Source organism: Ursus maritimus, unplaced genomic scaffold, assembly GCF_017311325.1.
Source record: "Ursus maritimus isolate PB19 unplaced genomic scaffold, ASM1731132v1 scaffold_31, whole genome shotgun sequence".
NCBI classification, from domain to species: domain Eukaryota; kingdom Metazoa; phylum Chordata; class Mammalia; order Carnivora; family Ursidae; genus Ursus; species Ursus maritimus.
Window position 1 is genome coordinate 28,190,223 of NW_024425675.1, and position 21,178 is coordinate 28,211,400.

Here is a 21,178-nt window from a genome sequence, read left to right on the forward strand (position 1 = left end):
GCGGGACTGTGAGCGGTGACTGGGTGCACAGTCTCTAAATAGCGGGGGCTCGGGGTAGCCCAAGTCTCCAAGGAATCTGGAAGCAAGGCTTTCAGGACCTCGAGGGGCCAGTTGCCGCCAGGATAAGGCTACCTTTGTTTTATTTTTTTTTTAATTTGTTTTTTTTGTCAGAGAGAGGGAACACGAGCAGGGGAAGGGGCAGAGGAAGAAGCAGGCTCCGCGCTGAGCAGGGAGCCCGATACGGGACTCGATCCCAGGACCCTGGGATCATGACCCGAGCCGAAGGCAGATGCTTCACCGAGGGAGCCGGCCAGGCGCCCCGATAAGGTTCCTTTTACACAAGAAGGCACTAAGGCAGCCAAGGGTTCCTGAGGAGGGTCTCTCTCCGCATGTTTCAGGGACCTGTCTGTGGGCCGCAAGCTGGAAGGGCTTTCTTTTGCCGTTGTTTCCCACGTCAACGGTATCATCCCACCATCTGCTGTTTGACTGGAGTATGGTAGTGAGGCCAAGAAGTGAATAACCCGCTGCCTCGAGCTGCGTCTGAATTCAGTACTGACTGTTCATGCCGCCCCTCCCATCTAGAATTTCATCTCCCCTCTCTGAACCCATCATCCAAAGACTCACTCAGGCCTCACCACCTCCAGGAAGCCCTCCCTGAACACTCTAAGTAGGACTCCAAATGCTGAGGTTTTCTGTCCTCTCTAAACTGCTAGTACTATTTGGGTTGTAACCACACAGTCTTACAGCTCGGACTGTGGTGTTCTGCGCCGTGCTCCGGGAATCTCTATTTTGATTCCTGTTTCGAATATATGGTTCTTGAAGGTTAGGAATTCTGTCTCGTGCCTGGTGAGCCTTCGGCCACATCCTTAGGACACTTAAATAAGGACAGGAGTTCATCAAATATGTGAGTACTGATTTAGCTATAGTCGCTGTAGAAAGTACCAGGATCAGCCCTCGTGGTCACCAACACACCGGAGATTTTGAGTGAGGAGAGGTAAGTAGCATCTAGCGAGCTCAGGCTGCTGGAACAAACCGCCCAGACTGGGGGCTTGGGGACCACAGACATTCATTCATTCTTCACCGCTCTGGAGGCTGGAAATCCAGGACCAAGATGTCAGCAGAGCCGGTGTCTGGTGAGACCCCATTCCCTGGTTCACCGAGCCGGCTTCTTGCTGTGTCCTCACACGGTAGGAGGGGTGGGGGCTCTCTGGGGTCTCCTTTCTAGGGACATTAATCCTTCATGACCTCATCATCTCCCAAAGGCCCCGCCCCCTAACACCATCACGAGGGGGGTTAGGTTGACAGTCTGTGCGTGGTGGTCATGCTGGCGTTGGTCACGCTGACACTGCCCGTCTCCCTAAAGGCTGCGTGGGTTTTGGCATGTCCCCCAGAGATGCCCATACTTGCAGGTGGCCCCCAACTCCCATAGCCGTCCAGTGGGTCAGCACAGACACCATCAGCGGGCAGCCCTCTCCCACCCGGGGCTCAGGCCAAGCCTGGTCCGGCAGCAGGAGCACCCTTCGGCTCCCAGACCCAGATGGAGCTGGCTTTCATCAGCTCGCCACTGCTGACTTCTGCTCGGCCTGTCGTCTGACCTGAGGCTCCTTCCCTGGGGGACTGTCCTCTCTGTCCCACAGGCAGCTGACGCTCTCCAGACCCACAGAGTCTGCCCTGCTCTTTGATACACTGCTTTTGGAGTGACTCACCACTAAGGTTTCCTGTCAACAACAACAAACACGCAGAGGACGCCTGGGGGCTCTCCTTGGCTCAACGTGTTTGGGAAGACCCGTTACACAAAGGGCTTTGCAGGGGGAGAGGGAAGAAGGCACTAGAACAAACACTAGGTGAGCCAAGCCTTCCGGCGAGTCAGTGGATGCAGACTCTGGAGGGACAGAGAACCGAGCTCTGTCACTCGCTCCCTTCCCACGATTCACAACCCGGCCCTTGGCAGGTCCTTCCTGGCCCGGGGAAGTCCACAGCTGACAGACGCTGGCATGGCTGGTTGGACTGGACCTGCAGGTGGGCTCCCGGTCACATCCTGATGTCATCACAACATGAAAAGGGCTTCAGGAAGGTTGGAGTCTGCAAGACCTGGCTTTGCTGTCTGCTGGCTTGATGGACCCAGGCAAGTTACTTAGCCTCTCCAAGCCTCAGTTTCTTCATCTATAAAATAGGTGGAGTGCCTCCTTTCAAGATTGCCGTGAAGATTAAAAATGATGTCGGCCAAATACCTAAAATGTGAGGAACGCTTATGACTTCACAGCAAATATTACTGAATTAAATATCTTCATCTCTCAAGCCCTCTGGGTCTAGCAAAAGGAAACGGGGTTATCATCCAGGCCCTCTACGGTAGAAACAAAGGGGGTGTCTGTGGAGCCTGGTCTGCCTGTGGCTCCCACAGTTGGGGTTTGCACACGTGTGTCTTGTTCTGGTGGAATCTCAGCACTGGGCCCCCGGGCTCTGCCACCTTTCTCACGCCCCCTTCCCCCCGAAGGCAGGTGCAATCTCCCGTAAACCCTGGGACGAATGCTCCGGGGGCCTGGCGTGGTCACCGTCCAGGCACTGCAAGGCGGACCAGGGCGGAGGCATGGGCTCCCCTCGGACCCTTAGCGCGGGGACCACCTGCTGGCTGCACAGACCTGTGGGCCTGACTGTCCACTCAGCCTCGAGGAAGGCACGGGGCGGGTGAGAAGACTCTCAGGAGAGAAAATCCACTGGGCATGGCCACAGAGCTGAGGACACAGTGAACGCTACTGGTTAGAATTTCTGCAGGCGCACCTTTCATCCCAGTGGAGGGCAGAACTTTCTGTTGGTAACATGTCACAATCCAGGAATGGATTCCCTGGCACCGCTACCCTCGCTGCCCCACCCTTACTTAGCCACAGGTGGTAGTAGGAGAGGTTTAGCCTCATGACCATCAAAGCCATGCTGTGCAACCACATTCATAGGAGAAAAAGGAAGATTCGTTTGTCCCCAGGTTCTGTTAAAGTGGATGTATCTGGACTAACCAGCTACTGACCCCTCAGCTACCAGGTTCGGCCCCAAATCTGGACACTCAAGGCACAAGCCAGTTAAGCAGTACTTCCCAAATACTGACACCTGGACAGGACTCATTCCTGCCTGGGTGCGTCCACGTCACAACAGTGTTCCTACACCGCATTCCTGCTTTGATCCTCCGATGGCTGAGTGGGCTGGGCAGGCCTGGTATTAACTTCCTTTTGCAAAAGAGGAAACAACTTGCCAGGGGTTGCATGGCCAGCAGCAAGCAGCAGGCCTGGGAGAAGAACCCAGATCCTTCCACTAAGCTCTGTCCAGTGGGCTGCCTCGCGAGTCCCTCCAGGTCCAGAGATTGGATAGGTGAGGGGCTGACCATTTAAGAGCTTCTGGATCCCAATGTGCCCCATTAAAGCATTTTCCTGCTGCTGGAGGGAGCAGAAGCTGGCGTAATTTTTAGGAGTGTAATTTGTCAAAATGCATCAAAATCCTTCAAGGTACCCATATGCTTCGACCACTTATTTTCACTGTTAGGAATGTATCTTACAGCAGTACTCAGAAAAGGGCGCCTGGTTAGAAAGTTAGCCATAGAGTTACCGTATGACTCAGCAATTCCGCTCCGAGGTGTATAGCCTAGAAAGTGAAGCATCATCCACACACAAAGTGATGTGTGACTGTTTATAAGCGGCACTATTTACAATAGTCTCAAAGTGAAAACAACCCAATGCTCGCCGGTGGTTGAGTGGATAAGTGAAATGTCATCTATCCAGACAACGGAATATTATCCCGCAGAAAAACGAACGACGTTCTAGAAGACACTACAACACGGACGACCCTTGCAAACAGTTTGCTAAGTGAAAGAAGGCGGTCATAAAAGACCACACATTTACGATTCCATTGCTGTGAAATGTCCAGAATTTGTCTCTATAGGCAAATTGGTCGGAAGAGAAAGTAGATTAGTGGTTGCTTAGGGCTGGGGTGGGCAAGTGGGTGGGAAGGTGGGGATGCAGATTGCTAACAGGGGACGAAAACATTCTAAAATCAGATTATGGTGATTGTTGCACCAACAATCATTAAACACCAACAAGCATTAAACCATACACTTTTTTTTTTTTTTTAAACTCGCTACCTTGAGATCAAGACCCGAGCCAAGATTCAAGAGTCAGGAGCTTAACTGACTGAGCCACCCAAGCGCCCCTAAATTGTACACTTTAAATGGGTGCATTATTATTATTATGTTATTTGTATCTCAATAAAGCTGCTTCAAAAAAACAGACACCAGGATGTCATTCTCGGCATTTTTTTTTTTTAAGATTTGTCTATTTATTTGAGAGAGGGAGAGAGCCTAGAGAGAGGGGCAAAGAGACTGGAGCAGACTCCACGCCAAGCACGGAGCTCGACGCAGGGCTCCATCTCACCACCCTGAGATCACGACCTGAGCCAAAACCAAGAGTAAGACGCTCAACCCACTGTGCCACCCAGGAGCCCCTATTCTCAGCATTTTTAAAAATAATAAACAAACTACTTGAAATCATCCAAATCCCTGGGGGAGGGGAGGATAGTTAAATAATATGGCATATCTCTAAGTGAAACATTTATAGTCAATAAATATAATATATAAGCATATTTTAGACAACAAATAATGCTCATGATATATTACTAAAGTGTAAAATATATATACTCATAATTTTATTCTTAATTTAAAAAATCAAATGTTTTATTTGAGGTAATTGCATACACACGTGATTTGCAAAAAATTTGTACTAAGTACTTTATTAATATCGTTCCCTAGCTAGATTCCAGTAAAGTAAAACAGAAACATTTACAGAGTTCTCCATAAAATTAACATTAAATGCTGACCATCTGTTGAAGCTTAGAAACCCAGTTTCAGGGGCACCTGCCTGGTCCAGCAGAGCACCAGACGCATGATCTCAGGGTCGTGAGTTCGAACCCCATGTTAAAGCTTACTTAAAAAAACCCCGATATTAAAAAAAAAAGAAATCCAGTTTCACCCTGAAATACCGTACTGCATTCTGATCTTTGATCTCAAAGAAGTGATCCTACTTTATTTCTTAATTCACTATTTTAGTGATGAGCTTAAGAAGTTTTGTTTTTGGGGTGAGGATTTTCGCAGTGCCTTCAGCCCAGGCTTTTCAACGTTTTTCACATTCCGGCACATCTGTAAAAGGATAGACTTTGTGCATTTGTATGTGGCTGCCAGTAACCAGCCCAAGAACGCCTTCCCCTTGGGGAGCAATTTCTCGGCCCCCTGAACGTAAAATTTCCTTATTGACTTCCCAGACCTGCTCTTAACTACGGGTTTACAGCAGAGTGTTCACAGGTAGTTTTAAGAAATAACACAGAGAGAGGCAGTGTACCCTTCACCAGTTTTCCCCATAGGAATCTTCTGCAAAACCGCAGTACGGACACGGATACACCCACGGTACAGAATGCTGCCACCGCTGCCCGGATCCCTCCTGATGCCCTATTATAGCCACGCCCACTGCTGCCCCCTTTGCCGCCGGAACTCCCGCTGGCTATGATCTCTTCTCCATCTCTATGGTTTTGTCCTTTCGAGGACATTGTATAAATGGAATCATATCGTACACAACATTTCGGGATTAGATTACTTTCACTCCGCATAATTCTCTGCAGATTCCTCTGGGTTGCTGTGCACATTAGCAGTTCCTTTCTCTTTGGTGCAGAACTGTATTCCATGTGTGGCTGGACCGCTGTTTGTTTAGCCATAGTCACTCCATGAAGGATGTCTGGATTGTTTCCAGTTTGGGAGCGTTACAAATAAAGCAACTAGGGATGCCTGGGTGGCTCAGTCGGTGAAGCGTCTGCCTTCAGCTCAGGTCATGATCTCAGGGTCCTGGGATCCAGTCCCACATGGGGCTCCCTGCTCAGCGGGAAGCCTGCTTCTCCCTCTGCCTGCTGCTCCCCCTGCTTGTGCGCGTGCTCTCTCTCACAAATAAATAAAATCTTAAAAAAACACAAACAAATAAAGCAACTATAAAATATTTGTGCACTATTTTTAAAAATGTGACTATACGTTTTTCTTTCTCTGGGATAAATGCCTAAGACTGTCATTACTGGATCATTATGTATTTAGTTGCTGTTTGCTTGTTTTTTTAAGAAAACGCCGAGCTCTTTTCCAGAGTGGCTGTACCATTTTATATCCCCGTCAGCAATGTATGAGTGATCTAGTTTCCCCGTCCCATCACCGGCATCTGGTTCAGTTGCTATTTTTCATCTCAATCATTCTGGAGATTGTGATCTCTCATTGTGCTTCTCCTCTGCCTTTCCTTAATGAATAATGATGTTGAGCATGTTTTCCTGAGTTTATGTGCTGCTTGTAGATCCTCTTCGGGGAAATTTCTTGTGTTTTTTTGCCCGTCATTTTCTCATTGGAATTCTTTCTTTCTTTCTTTCTTTCTTTCTTTCTTTCTTTCTTTCTTTCTTTCTTCTTTCTTTCTTTCTTCTTTCTTTCTTTCTTTCTTTCTTTCTTTCTTTCTTTCTTTCTTTCTTTCTTTCTTTCTCTGTTGGGTTTTGAAAATTCTTTATATATTCTAGACAGTAAGTATGTGATTGGCAAATGTTTTCTCCCAGTCTGTAGGTTGTATTTTCATTCTCTAAACAGGGTCTTTTGTGGAATATAAGTTTTTACATCTAATAAAGTCTGGTTTATCACTTTTTCCCTTTTTTGATCATGTTTTTGGTGTCAAATCCAGAAACACTTTGCCTAGCTTTAGGTCCCACAGATTTTTTTTCCTATGTTTTTCCTATGTTTTTTCCTATGTTTGATAGCTTCACATTTAGGTCTCTGTGATCCACTTTGAGTTAATTTTTGTATAAGGTGTGACTTAGGTTAGGTTGAAATAATTTTTTTTCTGACTCAATTACTCCAGCACCATTTATTTTAAAAGGGTAGTTTTCTTCCAACGAATTGTCAAATATCAGTCGGATATATTTACACAGGTTTATTTCTGGATTCTCTATTCAGTTCCGTTGATCTGTGTGTTCATCCCTCAGCCAGTGATGCCTTGCTGTCTTGATTCCTGTAGCTATATAATAAGTATTGATATTGGGTGCACTGTTGCCTCCCACTTTATGATTCTTATTTTTTGAATTAAAAAAAATTTAAATCCAGTATAGTTAACAAACAGTGTTATATTAGTTTCCAGGTTACAGTATAGTGATTCAACAATTCTATACATTTGTCAGTGCTCATCGCGATAAGTGAACTCCTTAACCCCCTTCACCTATTTCCTCCACCCCCCTACCCCATTCCCCTCCGGTAACCATCAGTTTGCTCTCTATAGTTAAGACTCTGTTTCTTGGTTTGTCTATTTTTTTCTTTGTTCATTAGTTTTCTTTCTCCACTGTATGATTCTTTTTCAAAATTGTTTAGCAATTGTAGTTCCTTTGCCTTTCAATATCAATTTTGGAATAATCTTGTCATATCTATAGAAGTCTTGCTGGGATTTTGATAGGAATTGCTTGAAACCTGTTTGTCAGTCTGGGGAGAATTGACATCTTTAAGATTCTGAGTCTTCCAATCCATGAACATGGTATGTTGTTACATTTGTTCAGATCTTCTCTGATTTTTTTCAGCATTTTGTAGTTTTTAGTGTACAAATCCTACATGTATGTTGTTAATTTTACACCTAGGTATTTTTTGAGCAATTGTAAATGGTATCTTATTTTAAATTTCAGTGTCCAAATGGTCACTGCTAGCATATATAGAAATAAAATTGATTTTTATATGTTGATCTTATGTCCTTCAGCCTTGATATTTTGTTCTAGACACTCAAGCAGACTAAGAGTCCCTAGGGCCTTGTCTCCTCCATGTGGAAGCCCCACACTACCCACACCTGCACCTGCCATCAGTGTTCTGCAAGGCTGCCTCCTGCTCTCCTTGGACCGTTGCTAGTTCCCGAGGTTCTGGTTTTGCTCATGCTGTTGTTCCTCCTATAAGACACCCTCCTTCCCACTCTGCAGACCCCAAGCCCACTCCCCCTGCAGGAGCAACACCAGCCCTAACTCTCCTACCATCTTTTTGGAGTCTTCAGATTTGCACTGGGCTCTCCCTCTCTGACCTTGTGCATTTACGGTCAGCAGCATACATTTCATTACTTACATGTCCTCTGACTGTTTACAGGTGATAATTTTATGTTCAAAGACACTGGAGAATAAGCTTGTTGAGGACAAGGACTTTGTTTTGCTCTTCACGGCTCACAGAAGGAGTTCCAGCAGAACTTAACTGAGTGATACACATACAGATGTAGGTTTCTGTAGAAAGTCAGACAAGAGATAGAGAAAAAAGAAAACACTAAGAGGGATTCTCAAACAACTGCCATGGACTTCTTTTCTTGGCTTCCCCACTGTGTCTGAGATACAGGATGTACCTAGAGACCTTCCCCTCTATGGCATGCCTGCAAAAACAACAGCCAGGGGCCCTGGACCAGCTCCTACTGTTTCTGGCCTTGCTCCCTGTGCCGCAGCCAGAAGGGAAGGGCTGCTCAAAGGCTCTCATGCCTCAGGAAGGAAAAGCAATCTGCAGTAAGGCTCTGTCCTGAGATCAAGTTCTTAAACAACTAGTGAATAAATAGGAAAAAAATATGTTAGGCAGTAGTGGAGGTTGGGTTGTGTTTGGAAAGAAGTGGCAGGCATGAGGGAAGGATGGCAGGAGTGAGCCAAGAGTTAGAGAACTGAAGATGCAGGGAAGGCATAATGGAGAGTAAGGTGAGAGTAAAGCCAGGAGAGAAAATGAGACAGAGAGGCAGAGATCTCAGAACAGAGAGATGACCCTGAAAGAGAGAGAGAGAGGAAGAGAGGAGGAGATAGGAGAAGGGGAGAGGGGAAGGTGTGGGAGAAGAGGGGGAGCCGAAGGGGGTGGAGAGAGGAGAGGATGGGATGGGAGGACAGAAGAAGGGGAGGGGAAGGGGTGGGGAGGGAAGGGGAGGACAGCAGGGGAAGGGAGAGGATGAGGAGTGGGGAAGGGGGTATAGAAGGAAGGGAGAGGTTGGGAGGGGAGGGAATGGGAGGGGAGGGTATGGGGGAGAGGAGAAGAGGGGGAGGGGAGGAAAGGGGGAGGATGGGAGGAGGGGAGAAGGGGGGAAGGAGGTTGGGAGGAAGGGGCAGGACAGGGGTGGAAGGAGACAGAACAAAAGAGGTCTATAAGAGTGGACAATGGAAGAAAGTCTTGAGTGGATTTACTAAGAGAACTGAAGACAGCAAGCCTTGGAAAGTGGTCTGGCAGACAGCAGTCACACGTCGGGAAAATCGAGGAGGACCATGGAGAGGCAGAGCGACGTCAGATCTAAAAGCAGAGGCAAGGGTTTAGGGTCACACCATCTTTTACTGGCATTCATGGAGGGCCTGATGGAAATGTGTGTGTGCCTCTCGAATGTGGACCTGAGGAAACTTCCAGGGCTGAGGGTGCAGGCCCTCCCCATGACTCGCCTTCACACTGGGCAGGAGGAGGCAAGAAGAATGGAGAACACTCAAGGCTCAGCACAGATAGTTGCGTCCAGTGTTCAATCCCTCACCTGGGAATGTGTTTACCTGGATGAAAACAAGCTCGAGCTTCTGCTTGGGGGGCCCTCTCTCCTGGCACCCCTTCCACAGCTCTGGGAGGGCCCTACGATGGCTCGCATGGTCATCTGTTTTTGTACGATCTGCAAATGTCTGCTGTCTAAGTGCAGTGGAGACAGTGGTCCCCTCTCTCTCTAACCCAGGGTGGTCCCAGCCCCCGTGAACAGACATGTCCTGGTCGGGGCACGTTTCCAGGAGTACTTACCGCCCCTGGCACGCTGACTTGGAAGGACAGAGCCTGTGGCCCTCCGGTCACGTGAAGGGCCCCAGCGGGAAGGGGCAGCAGATGAGAAATGAGGTTTGAGATTTCTAGAGCCAGAAGTCAGGCCGGAGAAAACTCTTGCAATCATCAGATGTAAACTAGAAAGCCCAGGATTTCCTTCCGGCGAAGGCCTCCTCAAACCTGAGGCTCTCATCTACCGGGAATGTACCCTCGGGCCTCTTGGGGCATCGGGAGGCCACTATATGTCTCTCGCCCTCCCCATGGTGGCACTCCAGCCCTGCAGTCACGGAGTTCCCAGATGTCTGTGTGCGTGGCTCGGGCCACTGCAGCCAGCTGAGGACGGAGTGTCTCCAGCATGGTGCTGGGCCCCTGGCCGTCAGTCCACGCATAACCCTAAGACTCACGAATTTGAAGGAGTGAAATATGCATTGAAACTGATATCTGCTTGTTCGTTCCCCAGATGCCATCAGTGTAACTTTGTCTTCCCCACAGCCAGAGAAACCATCACTGTGAGGACATAATCCCATGCAAGGGACCCGTCCTTTTGTCCTCCCACCCTCCCCTCCTGCGCGGTGAGGGAGGCTGGACATGAGGAGGTGGACGGGTGCTGATTGCCATATCCGGTCTCTCTCCCCGGGGGGGAGGTCCCTGGGTTCTAGGTGGAACAACTCTCTCTCAGCTGTTCTTTGGAGTTTCCCGGCATCCCTGCAGTTTTTTAAACAGAGGGCTTGCTGGTTGCAAAACTTCTTTGGCTGTTTTCGTCCCCTTTCAGTGGAAACCTCTATTTGGTAACAGGACTGGTTTCCCCACAGGTTTTGTGGTACGGATGGAGTCTTGCTCCAGCCCCGGAGCCTCTCCTTCGGGAACGCTGTTGTGCTTCTTGGGCTGTGGCCGTGCAGAAGCTGGGACTTACGTAAGGGCCGCAAAGACTGGGTGCAAGAACTGAAAACTGGCTTTTGAAATGAGGTGGAGGACTTTGGACGGGAGTTCTGTTTGGGTAGCCTGCTTCTTGGAAGTGCTGTGCGTATCTCTTGGGATAGGCCAAAACCGCTTTGATGCCCAACTTCAGGCACTGACTTGCAAGCAGCCCTGGCCAAGCTCCAGACAGGGCTTCACGGGGTACGAACCCCCCTCCCCCGTCCCCCCACAGACCATGAGCAGCGCTCTCCTGCAGGTCAAATTGTCTCCCGTGTGGTCTCCCCACAGACTCTCAAAATCCCTGCTTCTGTGGCATTGTCCTTCACACTCACCAGAACCGTCCATGTGGGTGTTCCAGACCATTTCTTGGGGTTCATTTCTTACAAGGCAAGAAGAACAACGCTTTCCTGGCTGCTGCCTGATCTCCCTGGGGAGGATTTTCTTTCCCTCCTCGGGTGGTGGAGACGGCAACGGGAGGTGGGGTCTATCGGGGAGAATTTACTGTCTCGGGCCGGGCTGATCACACCTTCGGGCTTACAAGGGGCTCTTTCCGCCTACATCTGCTGTCCTGGCTGAGAAGGCTCCAGGGCTGCTGTGGAAGGGCCTGAGCGGCCTGGCCTGGCCGAGGGCGCCGCAGGGCCTGGAGGGAAGGCGGCATCCTTTGATGGGTCGGCTCTGTGCGGTGCACGGGGTTTGCTGTTGCCGGAGTAGTCAAGTCATCTCCCCTTTCGGGGGGTAATCTGGCATCCCAGCAGTGTTTTCTGGAGAAAGAAGCCGCCAGGAGAACCAGCCAGACGTGCCAGGCGGCGAGGAGGACACGACACCAGTCCCCGTGCAGACATCCAGCTTTGCTCTTCCGTGTCGGCGGACGGAAGGGGCTGGTTGGAACAGAGACGGTGTGGGAACAGCAGGCACTCAGCAGCCTGAGGCCTCAGCCGGCAGGACCTCCCTGTGCCTCTGAGGCCAACGCTCAGGCGCCCTCCCCACGGCCGAGGCCTCCGAGTGCGTGGAGTGCAGGCTTCTCTCGGATCCTCCCCTCCTGAGTCCTCCCTAGGGATTCTTCCCTCTGACGATCTTCCGTCTCCTCTCTGGGCACCCGACACTCCACCCACCTGCTGAACTCCCCCCCACATGGCTGGCCCCCGTAGCCATGGACATCACAGCGCGCAGAACCAGCTACATGATTTAGGGGGCCCGTCCTTCATAATTCAGAAACCATTCAGAATTTCGGGGTAGTGACGGCAGAGGACTGCACCAAGCAGCATCAAGCCCAGAGCCCCCCGGGATGACAGAGGGGACTTTTCATCACCTCACTTGGCCGCCGGCCGTCCTCCAACGGCGAGGACGTCTGTAGCTGGGATGTACTCGGTGGCTCACGGCCCCATGCAGCACCCTTGCCGTGAACACCGACTCTGGCGGGGCTCTGCTCGGCCTTCAGCGGTCAGGTGGCTGTGCTTGAGGGGCGGGCCCTCGGTGGGGAGACGGGGCAGTGTCGGGGGGGGGACAAAGGGGCCATGCTGATATCATCAGGTGCGTGCAGAGGCCACGGCTATGCTGTGAGGGTTCTGGAGGCTGGAGAGAAGTTAGCCGATCCGATCGGGAGAGTAGGGAACGGGAGTCAGCCTTTCTCGAGGATTAGACGACAGAACTGAGTTTATAGGGTTGGGCGGGAAGTGGTCTCACAAAGACGAGGCAGAAGGACACTGTGCCCCTCTGCGCCCCTGCGCCTTCTCCCACGCTGTCCCTTCAGCCTGGGAACAGCAAACCCAGGCCCGCCCGCCTCCTCCCCACCCGTCGTATCCACCTGGCTGCCACTCCGTGTGCGGGGCTCCTCCACGTTTCCAGAGCACGTCTCCGTCCATCCCTCATGCCACCATTTGTGCTCTGATCTTCACCTTTGTGTCCCCTAAAGTCCGGTACGCATGCACGCACGTTCGACAGTATAGGCCGAAGGAGTGGCACATCGCCTGAGCACGAGTCTGGTTTGACCCTGAACTTCATTCTTGGAAGTGCGGTGTCTGGAACAGGGAGACGTGGCCCCCTCACCACCGGCATCGGCCAAACTTGGCTGGGGTCCAGGAACGCGTCACCGCAAGGGACTGACACAAGCTGAAATATGTCAAGAGACAAGGGGGCCTGATGTGCGCCATCTAAACTCACTCTTGAAAGGGTCAGTGCTGCTAAAAAGTAATGAGTAAATAAATAATAAATAAAAATTACCCAACCATTGGACAATTGGCCTTGAACTCCCCACAATGGGCACATATCCAGGAGAGGCAAAGCAGCCACCCCCCCGGGATGTCGTCACTTTTAGGCCTTGGGTCCTGGATGGGAGGTTAGGCCAGACAGCCTCTAAGATGGTGTGCGGATCTAAGAGCCTGCACGCGTAGGAGTTCGTCTCCACCTCAGGCCCTGCGGTGAGGCCACATTGCGTCCATGCCCGGAGACGGAGAGGGCGCACCCCAGACTTCACAGGCCCTCGTCATGCCAGCTCTGGTCCTCGGGAGTGTTGAGGTTGGGAGTGACGAGCCGGGCGAGTCCCAAGTCTGTGGACAGCCTTTCCCTACGCTGTGGGATTGCTTCTCTCCCTCACCTTCCTCATTTGGGTCTTCTCCAGAACCCGGGGTGTAGGACTCACCCCACAACTCCTAGAGCCCAGGAGAGAGCCAGCTCTGGCCGGGTCCGCAGCAGCCCAGTCTGTGGGTCCCTCTGACCTCCCTTCGGCGGTATCCTTCCCAGGACCGCTGTCACAGACTACCATGGGCGGGGTGCTTTAAGCAGTAGGCATTTATGTCTCTCATCTGGAGGCCAGAAGTCTGAGGTCCAGCTGTGGGCAGCCCTGGTTTCTCCTGAGGCCATGCTCCTTGGTGAGCAGACCCCGTCTTCTCCCTCTGTCTGCAAATGTCCCTTTCTTATAAGGACATCAATAATGCTGGATTGGGGCCCACCCCAATGGCCTCGTTTTAACTTGATTGCCTCGATAGAGACATTATCTCCAAATAGGGGTTATATGCTGAGGTTCTAGGGGGTCAAGACTCCAACATATGAATTGGGGGGGGGCACAATTCAACCTCTAATGGAGGACATGTGTCTTTTCTGATTGCCCATCACCTGCACTCCGCGATGTGACTTTGGGTGGGAGGCAGAGCTCTCCTTCCACAAAGAGGCTGAGAGGCCCAGACACGGCCCCGCTGCTCTGTACCCATGACAAGGCTTGGGCCCAGCTTTGGCAGCAGAGAGGCCTGCATGGGATGGTCTACTGTCCCAAAGATGTGGCCAGGGCAGAGTTCTCTCCTGCTGGTGGTGGCCGCCTCCACTTCCTAGGGACCACAGCGCCCCTGCGCCCGCACTCACCGTTGGCACTGGGCAAGAGGGGCCCTGGCTTGTGGGGTGTTTTGACAGCACCCCCTCTGCAGCCCCCTGACCTCTGACCCCGGGGCTCTCACCGACGCTCAGTTTCCCCAGCCCTGTGGGACAGCACCAGGTGCGGAGCCCAGACAGCCTGGGCTGCACATTTAGCCTTCCACCTCCCCCGCCTTCTGAACCACGTGCCTGGCTCCTTTCCCCTCTCTGTTAATCCTGATGCATGCTAGACCGCCACAGAAGCCCGAGAAAAGATGTTTGGAGGCCTATGCGGAACCCCGTCATTGACCGTCCCCATGGGGTGTGGAAACCCTGCTGTCCTTTATTCAAGCCCATGGCCGATTCCTGACTTTCCCTCCCCTGCCCCCCAGCACCCAGCCCCTGGCAGGAGGCCCCGGAAGGGCTCTACCTGCTTCCGGCCCAGCTCCCTTGCCCCCTCTGGGTGGGGCCAGGCTCTTGTCTGACACCTACCAGAACAGCAGGATGGTAGGAGGTCTGGGGTTTGCTTCCACTCACCCTGGGGCAGTGTCTACCTCACATGAGTTTTAATTTTACATTTCTCCAAAGAGAACAACAGAGTCATTTTTAGCTGGCTCGTTCGGGGAGCTTTTGAACAGGCCCTTGGAATCTGTGAGGATCAACAGAAGCCGGCAGGGCTGGGCTGTGTTTGACTTAAAATTGGAAACACACGGGGCGGGGGGAGGGGCTTTATATAGTCTGGGAGGTCCCCGAGCCCCGAGCCCTGATTTACGAGCGGCTCGGTGAAAGCCTGTGGTAATATTTATAAATTCCTTCCCTGGGGCTGGATGGAATGTTCTTCTGAGCTGCAGTCAGATAGCACCTTTTTGGGGGATGAAGGGAGGGTAAGTCCAATTATTCAATGACCGGGAATGTGGGTGAGGAGTCACTGTGAGAGGTCTGCTCCCAGAGACTCGGGGAAGGAAGCTGGTCTGCGGACCTCCTTACACCCTCAGGGACCCACTCCAGGGACTTTCGGGGGCTCCTCCCTGGTGCTCCAGCCCCCAGGCTTCCCCCTGCCCTACTCCCCCTGCCCTACACCTGCTCATTGTGGTGAACACATTTCACAAACAAACATCCACCTCGGTCGGTGTCAGGGAACAAGACAGGTCCTGGACGCGTGGAGGAAGAATGGGAAAGAAGACGGAGGGGGCGTGTGGAGGGGGCTGAAGGCAGACGCAGGTGACCTGAGCAGCCCGAGTCCCCAGGCTGACGTGTGACAGGACACACACAGTCAGACCCATGCCTGGCACGGAGGTCGCGTGCATGCCAGGCCCGGCGAGAGGCTCACACACCCACTGTGAGTTTTGGACCCACCAGCCAAGCCAGGGGACGCCACTGAATCGGAGAGCGCCTGCCCAGCAGCGTCCCCCTCAGGCCTGGCGTCCCTGACCCGAACCCAGCAGGTGGGCAGAGGGCTGAGCCACGTGGCCAAGCTGGCCGATGACCTTGCTTGGATGAGAAGGAACAACAGCAAACATTTTTAAAAATTGTGTTCAGGAAAGTAAAACCAAGGTGGGGGGAGAGGGAGCATATTCAACTCTGTGGGCCCACCTTGCCCTTGGAGCCTCAGGTTCCCCCCGTGAGCAGAAGAGAACCCCGTTTCTTAGTGATCTGCTCCGAGGCTCCCAGAGGTGCGTTTCCTACCTGCTGCTCAGCTCCCTACAGAAGCGGTGACCACGGCGGGCGGTGGTCTGAGGAGCCGTGCTGTCGCTGGGGCGGTGCGCAGCTTGTCACCTTCTTTCCAGGCTGTCTGGCCCCCTCATCCGCAGCCCGGCTGCGGGAACACCGAAAGGAGGGGCTTGTCAGGAGGCCTTTCAGCAGCAGCCTAGCTCCTGCCCGGCCCAAGGACTCTCCAGAAGACTCTACAGCCTATTCAACTGCAGGCAGAGTGGGTCCGGCAGGATGCCTGCGGTAATTATGAGACCTGCATCGGCGACATCACCGGGAGGCCGGGCGGAAGGCACAAGAAGACACCTCATCCCTTCTAGCTCAGTGTCAGCAGGCCAATAGGTCCCCATACTTGCAAGGGCTTAGTCAGGCCGACGCCGGGAAAGCAGGGGTTAAACGCCCAACTCTCCAGCCTGGTCCAGGTGCCCTGCACCTCCTTACCTGGTTCTTTGCTTCCTGAAGCCTGGGTCCCACGAAAAACACTGAGAAGGAATCCTTGTGTCCCTGGGGGTGACGTCAGTGTTTCCGTTGGCTGGTGGGACCGTCATGCATGTCTGAACCTCAGAGGTGACGACTCGCTTGGCTCTTCTGTGCAAGGCACCCCGAGGGAGCTGTGTCCACGGTATCTGGACGCTCAGTCCGGCGCGCAGAGGCGCTGGCTGCCAGCTCTCCACCTGTGGGTGTTCAGCCAATCCCGACCCTTGAGGGCTGCGGGAGGCTTAGCTCAAGCAGGCTCAGCCTGCAAGGGCCTGTGGTCAGAGCATGGCCGTCCGAGTCCGCGCCCGGGAGGGGCTCTGCAGCCGCAGGACATCGGGGCCCTCCTGTCCGAGACCCCGCCCCGCATCCCCCCAGCCCCTGCCCCTTGGACAGAAGGGTGGAAGTATGTTGCCAGGCCTCACAGAGTGTTAGAGCTGAAGGGGGATCCTAAAGGCAAGAGAACTTGTCACTTATTAAGCACCTACTGCATGCCAGGCAAGAGAACTTGTCACTTATTAAGCACCTACTGCATGCATGTCACTTATTAAGCACCTAAGATGATTTCTAATCCTCTCGCAAGTGCTCGAGAGAGGCACTGTTATGGTCGTCGGCCTCCATGGGGGCCAAGGGGCTGCGGAGAGGCCGCACGGTGTGGTCAGGGGCACAATCCCAGCCCCATCACTTTCCAGCTGGGGCATCGCGCTGATTTCTTAAGCTCTGCGTGTCTCAGCGTCCTCGTTTGCCCGACGGGGAAGCTACTCGCAGCGGCCAGTGCATAGGGTGCTAGTGGGCTACCGTGCACGCAGAGTGCTCCCCACAGTGCCTCGCACCCAGGGGATCCTGTGCGAGGGGCTGCTCTCCTCGTGAAGAAGTGCTCCCAGCCGGCAACAGTCCCAAGGCCGGAAATCCAGGCTCTGCAGCCCCAGTGCCATGTTCCTCGTTGTACATGTCAGGATGCGCGTGCTGGGGAGGGGGTGTGGGGGAAAGCACTTTTCCAAGATCAGCCAGCTGCTGTGTGACTGTCCCAGAGCTGGCAGCTGTTTGTCACCAGCCCCAGCGTGGCGTCCACTGCCCAAAACACTGCCTCCCTTTGGCACTGAAGTAACCGCTGCAGGGTCCCTTTGACCTCTGGGAGACGCCGGCAAATGCAGGAGTAACCGTGTCGGTGGCTGTGGGGCCCCACGTGCTGGACGGGCAGTTCACACCCTCCGCCGCCCGCGTTCCTGTCACCTCCCAGCGGCCCCAAGCCCACCAGTGATGGAAACGCGCGACCAGGTGCCTTCTCACCTGTAATCTGCTCGGGGCTCCGGGAGTTCTACTGACTTACCCATTTTATCTGAAATACACATCGAAGACTGACCTTCTGTCTTTTCACTCTGCTCTCCAACACAAGGTTTCATGGCCTTTTCAAAAAGCATGGAAACGGAGATCCTGCGTCATGTAAACCCCAGACGCACCGAGGATCATCTCGGCAGGAAGCAGAGCCAAAGGAGACGTGATGGGGATGCAAGCACTTTATTACTCCCTGTGCTTCCCTCTCCCTCCCGCTCCCGTCTCCCTCCGTGAAGCTGCACACAGACGTGTTACAACGGACCCAGCTTTCCGCCCAGCTGCAAAGGGTGAATCACAGACAAGCGAGCGCCCCGTGGAAAGGGGGTGATGTTGCTCAGGGAAGCCTGGTCTCAAGCGTCATCATCTCCGGCAGCCCCTGCAGCCCCCTCACCCAGGTCAGGTCCCTCCTGCCCGCCCCAGTCCAGCGGCTGATGGAGCCATCGGGCCGCGGGGGCTCCCGCGGCCCCGGCCCCAGTGCCGAGTGCCTTTCAGGGGTCCAGCCAAGGGCTCTATGATGTCACCCTGCGCCTCCGCAGGTGTCCAGTCACTGGGACTTGTGCTGGTCCTCTGCTCACTGTCTGTGCAGAGTGACGTCGCCGCTGGTCCAGAGTGGCAGACGTACCTGGGCTTGGGGGCGGCCTGTGTCAGTCCAGCTGGGAGGAGAGGGGAGGAGGGCTGGCAGGAAAAATGGGACAAAGGGAGCTGCACAAAGGTGGGCGGAATCACCTGGAACGGGGAAGTGGCAGAGCACAGAGGGGCCGGAGGGACGCAGGGAGCAAGGCCAGTCCCAGGTCCCCACAGCACAGCCAGTGGCCTGGTGTGGGGCCCAGCGCCAGGCCCGGCCCCTCACTTGGACACCAGCATGTGGACGAACTCCTCGTAGTTCACCTGCCCGTCCCCGTCCACGTCGGCGGCCCGGATCATCTCGTCCACCTCCTCGTCACTCAGCTTCTCCCCCAGCCGGGTCATCACGTGCCGCAGCTCGGCCGCACTCACCAGGCCATTGCCGTCCTTGTCGAAGACACGGAAGGCTTCGCGGATCTGCTCCTCGCTGTCCCTGCCCTTCAGCTGCCTGGCCATCATGCCCAGGAACTCGGGGAAGTCCACGGAGCCGTTGCCGTCCCGGTCGATCTCGCCCACCATGTCACGCAGCTCGGCCTCCGTGGGGTTCTGACCCAGGGAGCGCATGACGGTGCCCAGCTCCTGGGTGGTGATGACGCCGTCCCCGTCCTTGTCAAACAGGCAGAAGGCCTCCTTGAACTCGGCCACCTGTTCCTCGCTCAGCTGGTCGGCCATGGAAGGTGGGCGCCGTGGGCTCCGGTGGTGGTGGTGGCGGCCGGCGGAGGAGCAGGACAGGTGGTGGTGAGCGGGCGCCGGCTGGCTGGCCGTGTGGCCCGGGCTTGACTGGCGGGCGCTTAAGAAGGAGCCGGGCTCTCGCTCACATGCAGGCTCCCCGCCCTGTGGTTGCCCCAGGCCGGGTGCTGTTGGAACAGGAGTCCGGCACCCAGAACGAGGCTGGCCTGGGGTTGAGCTGACGCCAGTGCCGGGGTGTGTGCGTGTGTGCGTGTGTGCGTGTGTGCGTGTGTGCGTGTGTGTGTGCGTGTGTGTGTGCGTGTGTGCGTGTGTGTGTGAACGGCTCCCCGCCCACCGCACTGGGAGCCGGCAGGAACCCCCCAGAGGACACCCACAGGGAGGGCGGCCTGCCCAGCCCGCCGGAGACTGGTTCGGGCTGTTCCTCCTGGAACCGCCCGGTCCTGTCTTCAGACCCCACGCTCCACAGAGCAGCCAGCTTCCCTTCGGCGGAGGCTCGGGCCAGGATGAAAGGCAGAAGTGGCCTTTGCCTGAAGGGAACTTCCTCCCGTGTCTTTGCTTTCCAAAGCCTGAAAGCCTCCGGGTTCCCAAGAGGGTTTTCCGAGAAGGAGCAAGGTTCTCTTCTCCAGGGCGAAGCAGATTGTCTTCTTATCTTCAGAAGAAACATGAATGGAGATGTATTTCATTCCAACTCATTCATTCCTATGTATATACTGAGGGCCTACTCTGTTCAGGGACTGTTCTAGAAGCTGGGATTAGAGCCACAAATGAGACAGGCAACTCCCAGTCCTCTAGAAGCTTCTCTCCCCTCCAAGAGACGGCTAGCTAGTGAGTAAACTAACAGGTGAGATACTTGGATATTGGGACGAATGCCATGAAGGAAATTGAAGGGTGCTGGTGGGGAGAACACAAGTGGGTGGCTTCCACGGTCATGGTCAGGGAAGGCTTCCTCGAGGTGGCACGTGAAGGTGACCTGAGGGGAGAAGGTGCTGTCCAGGCAGGGAGGCTAAGCAGGCTCAAAGCCCACAGGTGGAGAGGGCTTGGCATGGCCAAGGGACAGAGAGGTGGCCTGCGAGGCTGCAGCCTGACGGGGGCGGGGAGACAAGGACATGAGGAAGGGCACACAAACAGGAGGAGGTGGGGGGGGATTTACGGTTTACTCTGTGATTGACGAGAAGATTCGCAAAGGCAGGTCTGAAAGTCTGGTCCCCTTGTTTTGGGGTAGCAAAGCAGAAGAAAGTGGTGTTTTTAAGAGGAGATATTCTCAAGAAGGCTATTCCCGGGAGCCTGGGAAAATGACCACCCAACTGAGTGAGAAGAGGTGGCTTTGCCTGCAGGAATCCATGAAAATCCCAACTGGGAGAGACCCCGGAGAACCACCAGGATACTGCAGGACAAAGCTGGAAGATGGCCACGACCTGACTTCCAGACTCACTGTAAGCCCACAGGAATCAAGATGGCATGGTTGCCCAAGAATGGTTCGAAGGAACAGAAGCGTAGAGGGCCCAGAGATAGACCCACACGACACAGTCGACTGATCTTTGACAAAGGAACAATAAGAGGGAGAAAAGATAGTCTTTTCAACAAATGATGCTGGAACAACGGGACATCCCTGTGCGGTGAATCTAGACACAGAGCTTATACCCGTCCCAAAAAGTAACTCAAAATGGATCACAGACAAAACATAAAATGCAAAACTATAAAACCCGCAGATGATGACAGAGAGAGTCTGAACGACCTTGGGCTTGGCAATGAGACCAGAGCATCCAGTTTGGGTCTGGGTTGGGTTTAGATAGGATATCCAAGGCCTGACCCATGAAAGAAAGAATTGATAAATTGGATGCTATGGTCTGAATGTGCCCCCCCCCCCCGCAAATTCATAAGCCAAAATCTCACCCCCAGAGGGATGTACATATGAGATCATACAAGGGCAGCCGCAGGAGACAGGCGACACCACCAGACGCAGGGGAGGAAGTGGCACGCTGTCCTGGAGAACCAGGGGCTAGCATCACGGGAGAGCGCGTGCCTGGGACGGTTCCCCGATGGACGCGTACAGTCTGGTCTTGCTTCCTGCCTACTTCCCCCGCAAGGGGTACGTGGCCGATGGGTGTCTGCAGGTTTCTGGATTATGGCATCGTGGTCCAACATTCAGCCCTCGCCCTAAGCGTGTTCTTCAAAAAGGCGCATTGAAAGAGAGCTCAGTAAGGATTTTAAACAGAGTTACTCATGACTCACAAAGGAGAGAGCTGGGATGGGCTACACTGTGGCGTC

General features: G+C 53.7%; 1 protein-coding gene across 1 annotated transcript; it reads right to left on the reverse strand.

Moving 5' to 3' along the window:
- Positions 1–18,059: 18,059 nt before the first annotated feature.
- Positions 18,060–18,949, reverse strand: CALML3 (calmodulin like 3). Its single transcript, XM_008705401.2, has one exon. The coding sequence runs from the start codon at positions 18,890–18,892 to the stop codon at positions 18,443–18,445; it is 450 nt and encodes a 149-aa protein (XP_008703623.1). The 5' UTR covers positions 18,893–18,949; the 3' UTR covers positions 18,060–18,442.
- Positions 18,950–21,178: the final 2,229 nt, after the last annotated feature.

Excerpts from the sequence above, each read along its gene's own strand:
- CALML3 (XM_008705401.2), bottom strand. The coding sequence starts at position 18,892 with ATGGCCGACCAGCTGAGCGAGGAACAGGTGGCCGAGTTCAAGGAGGCC.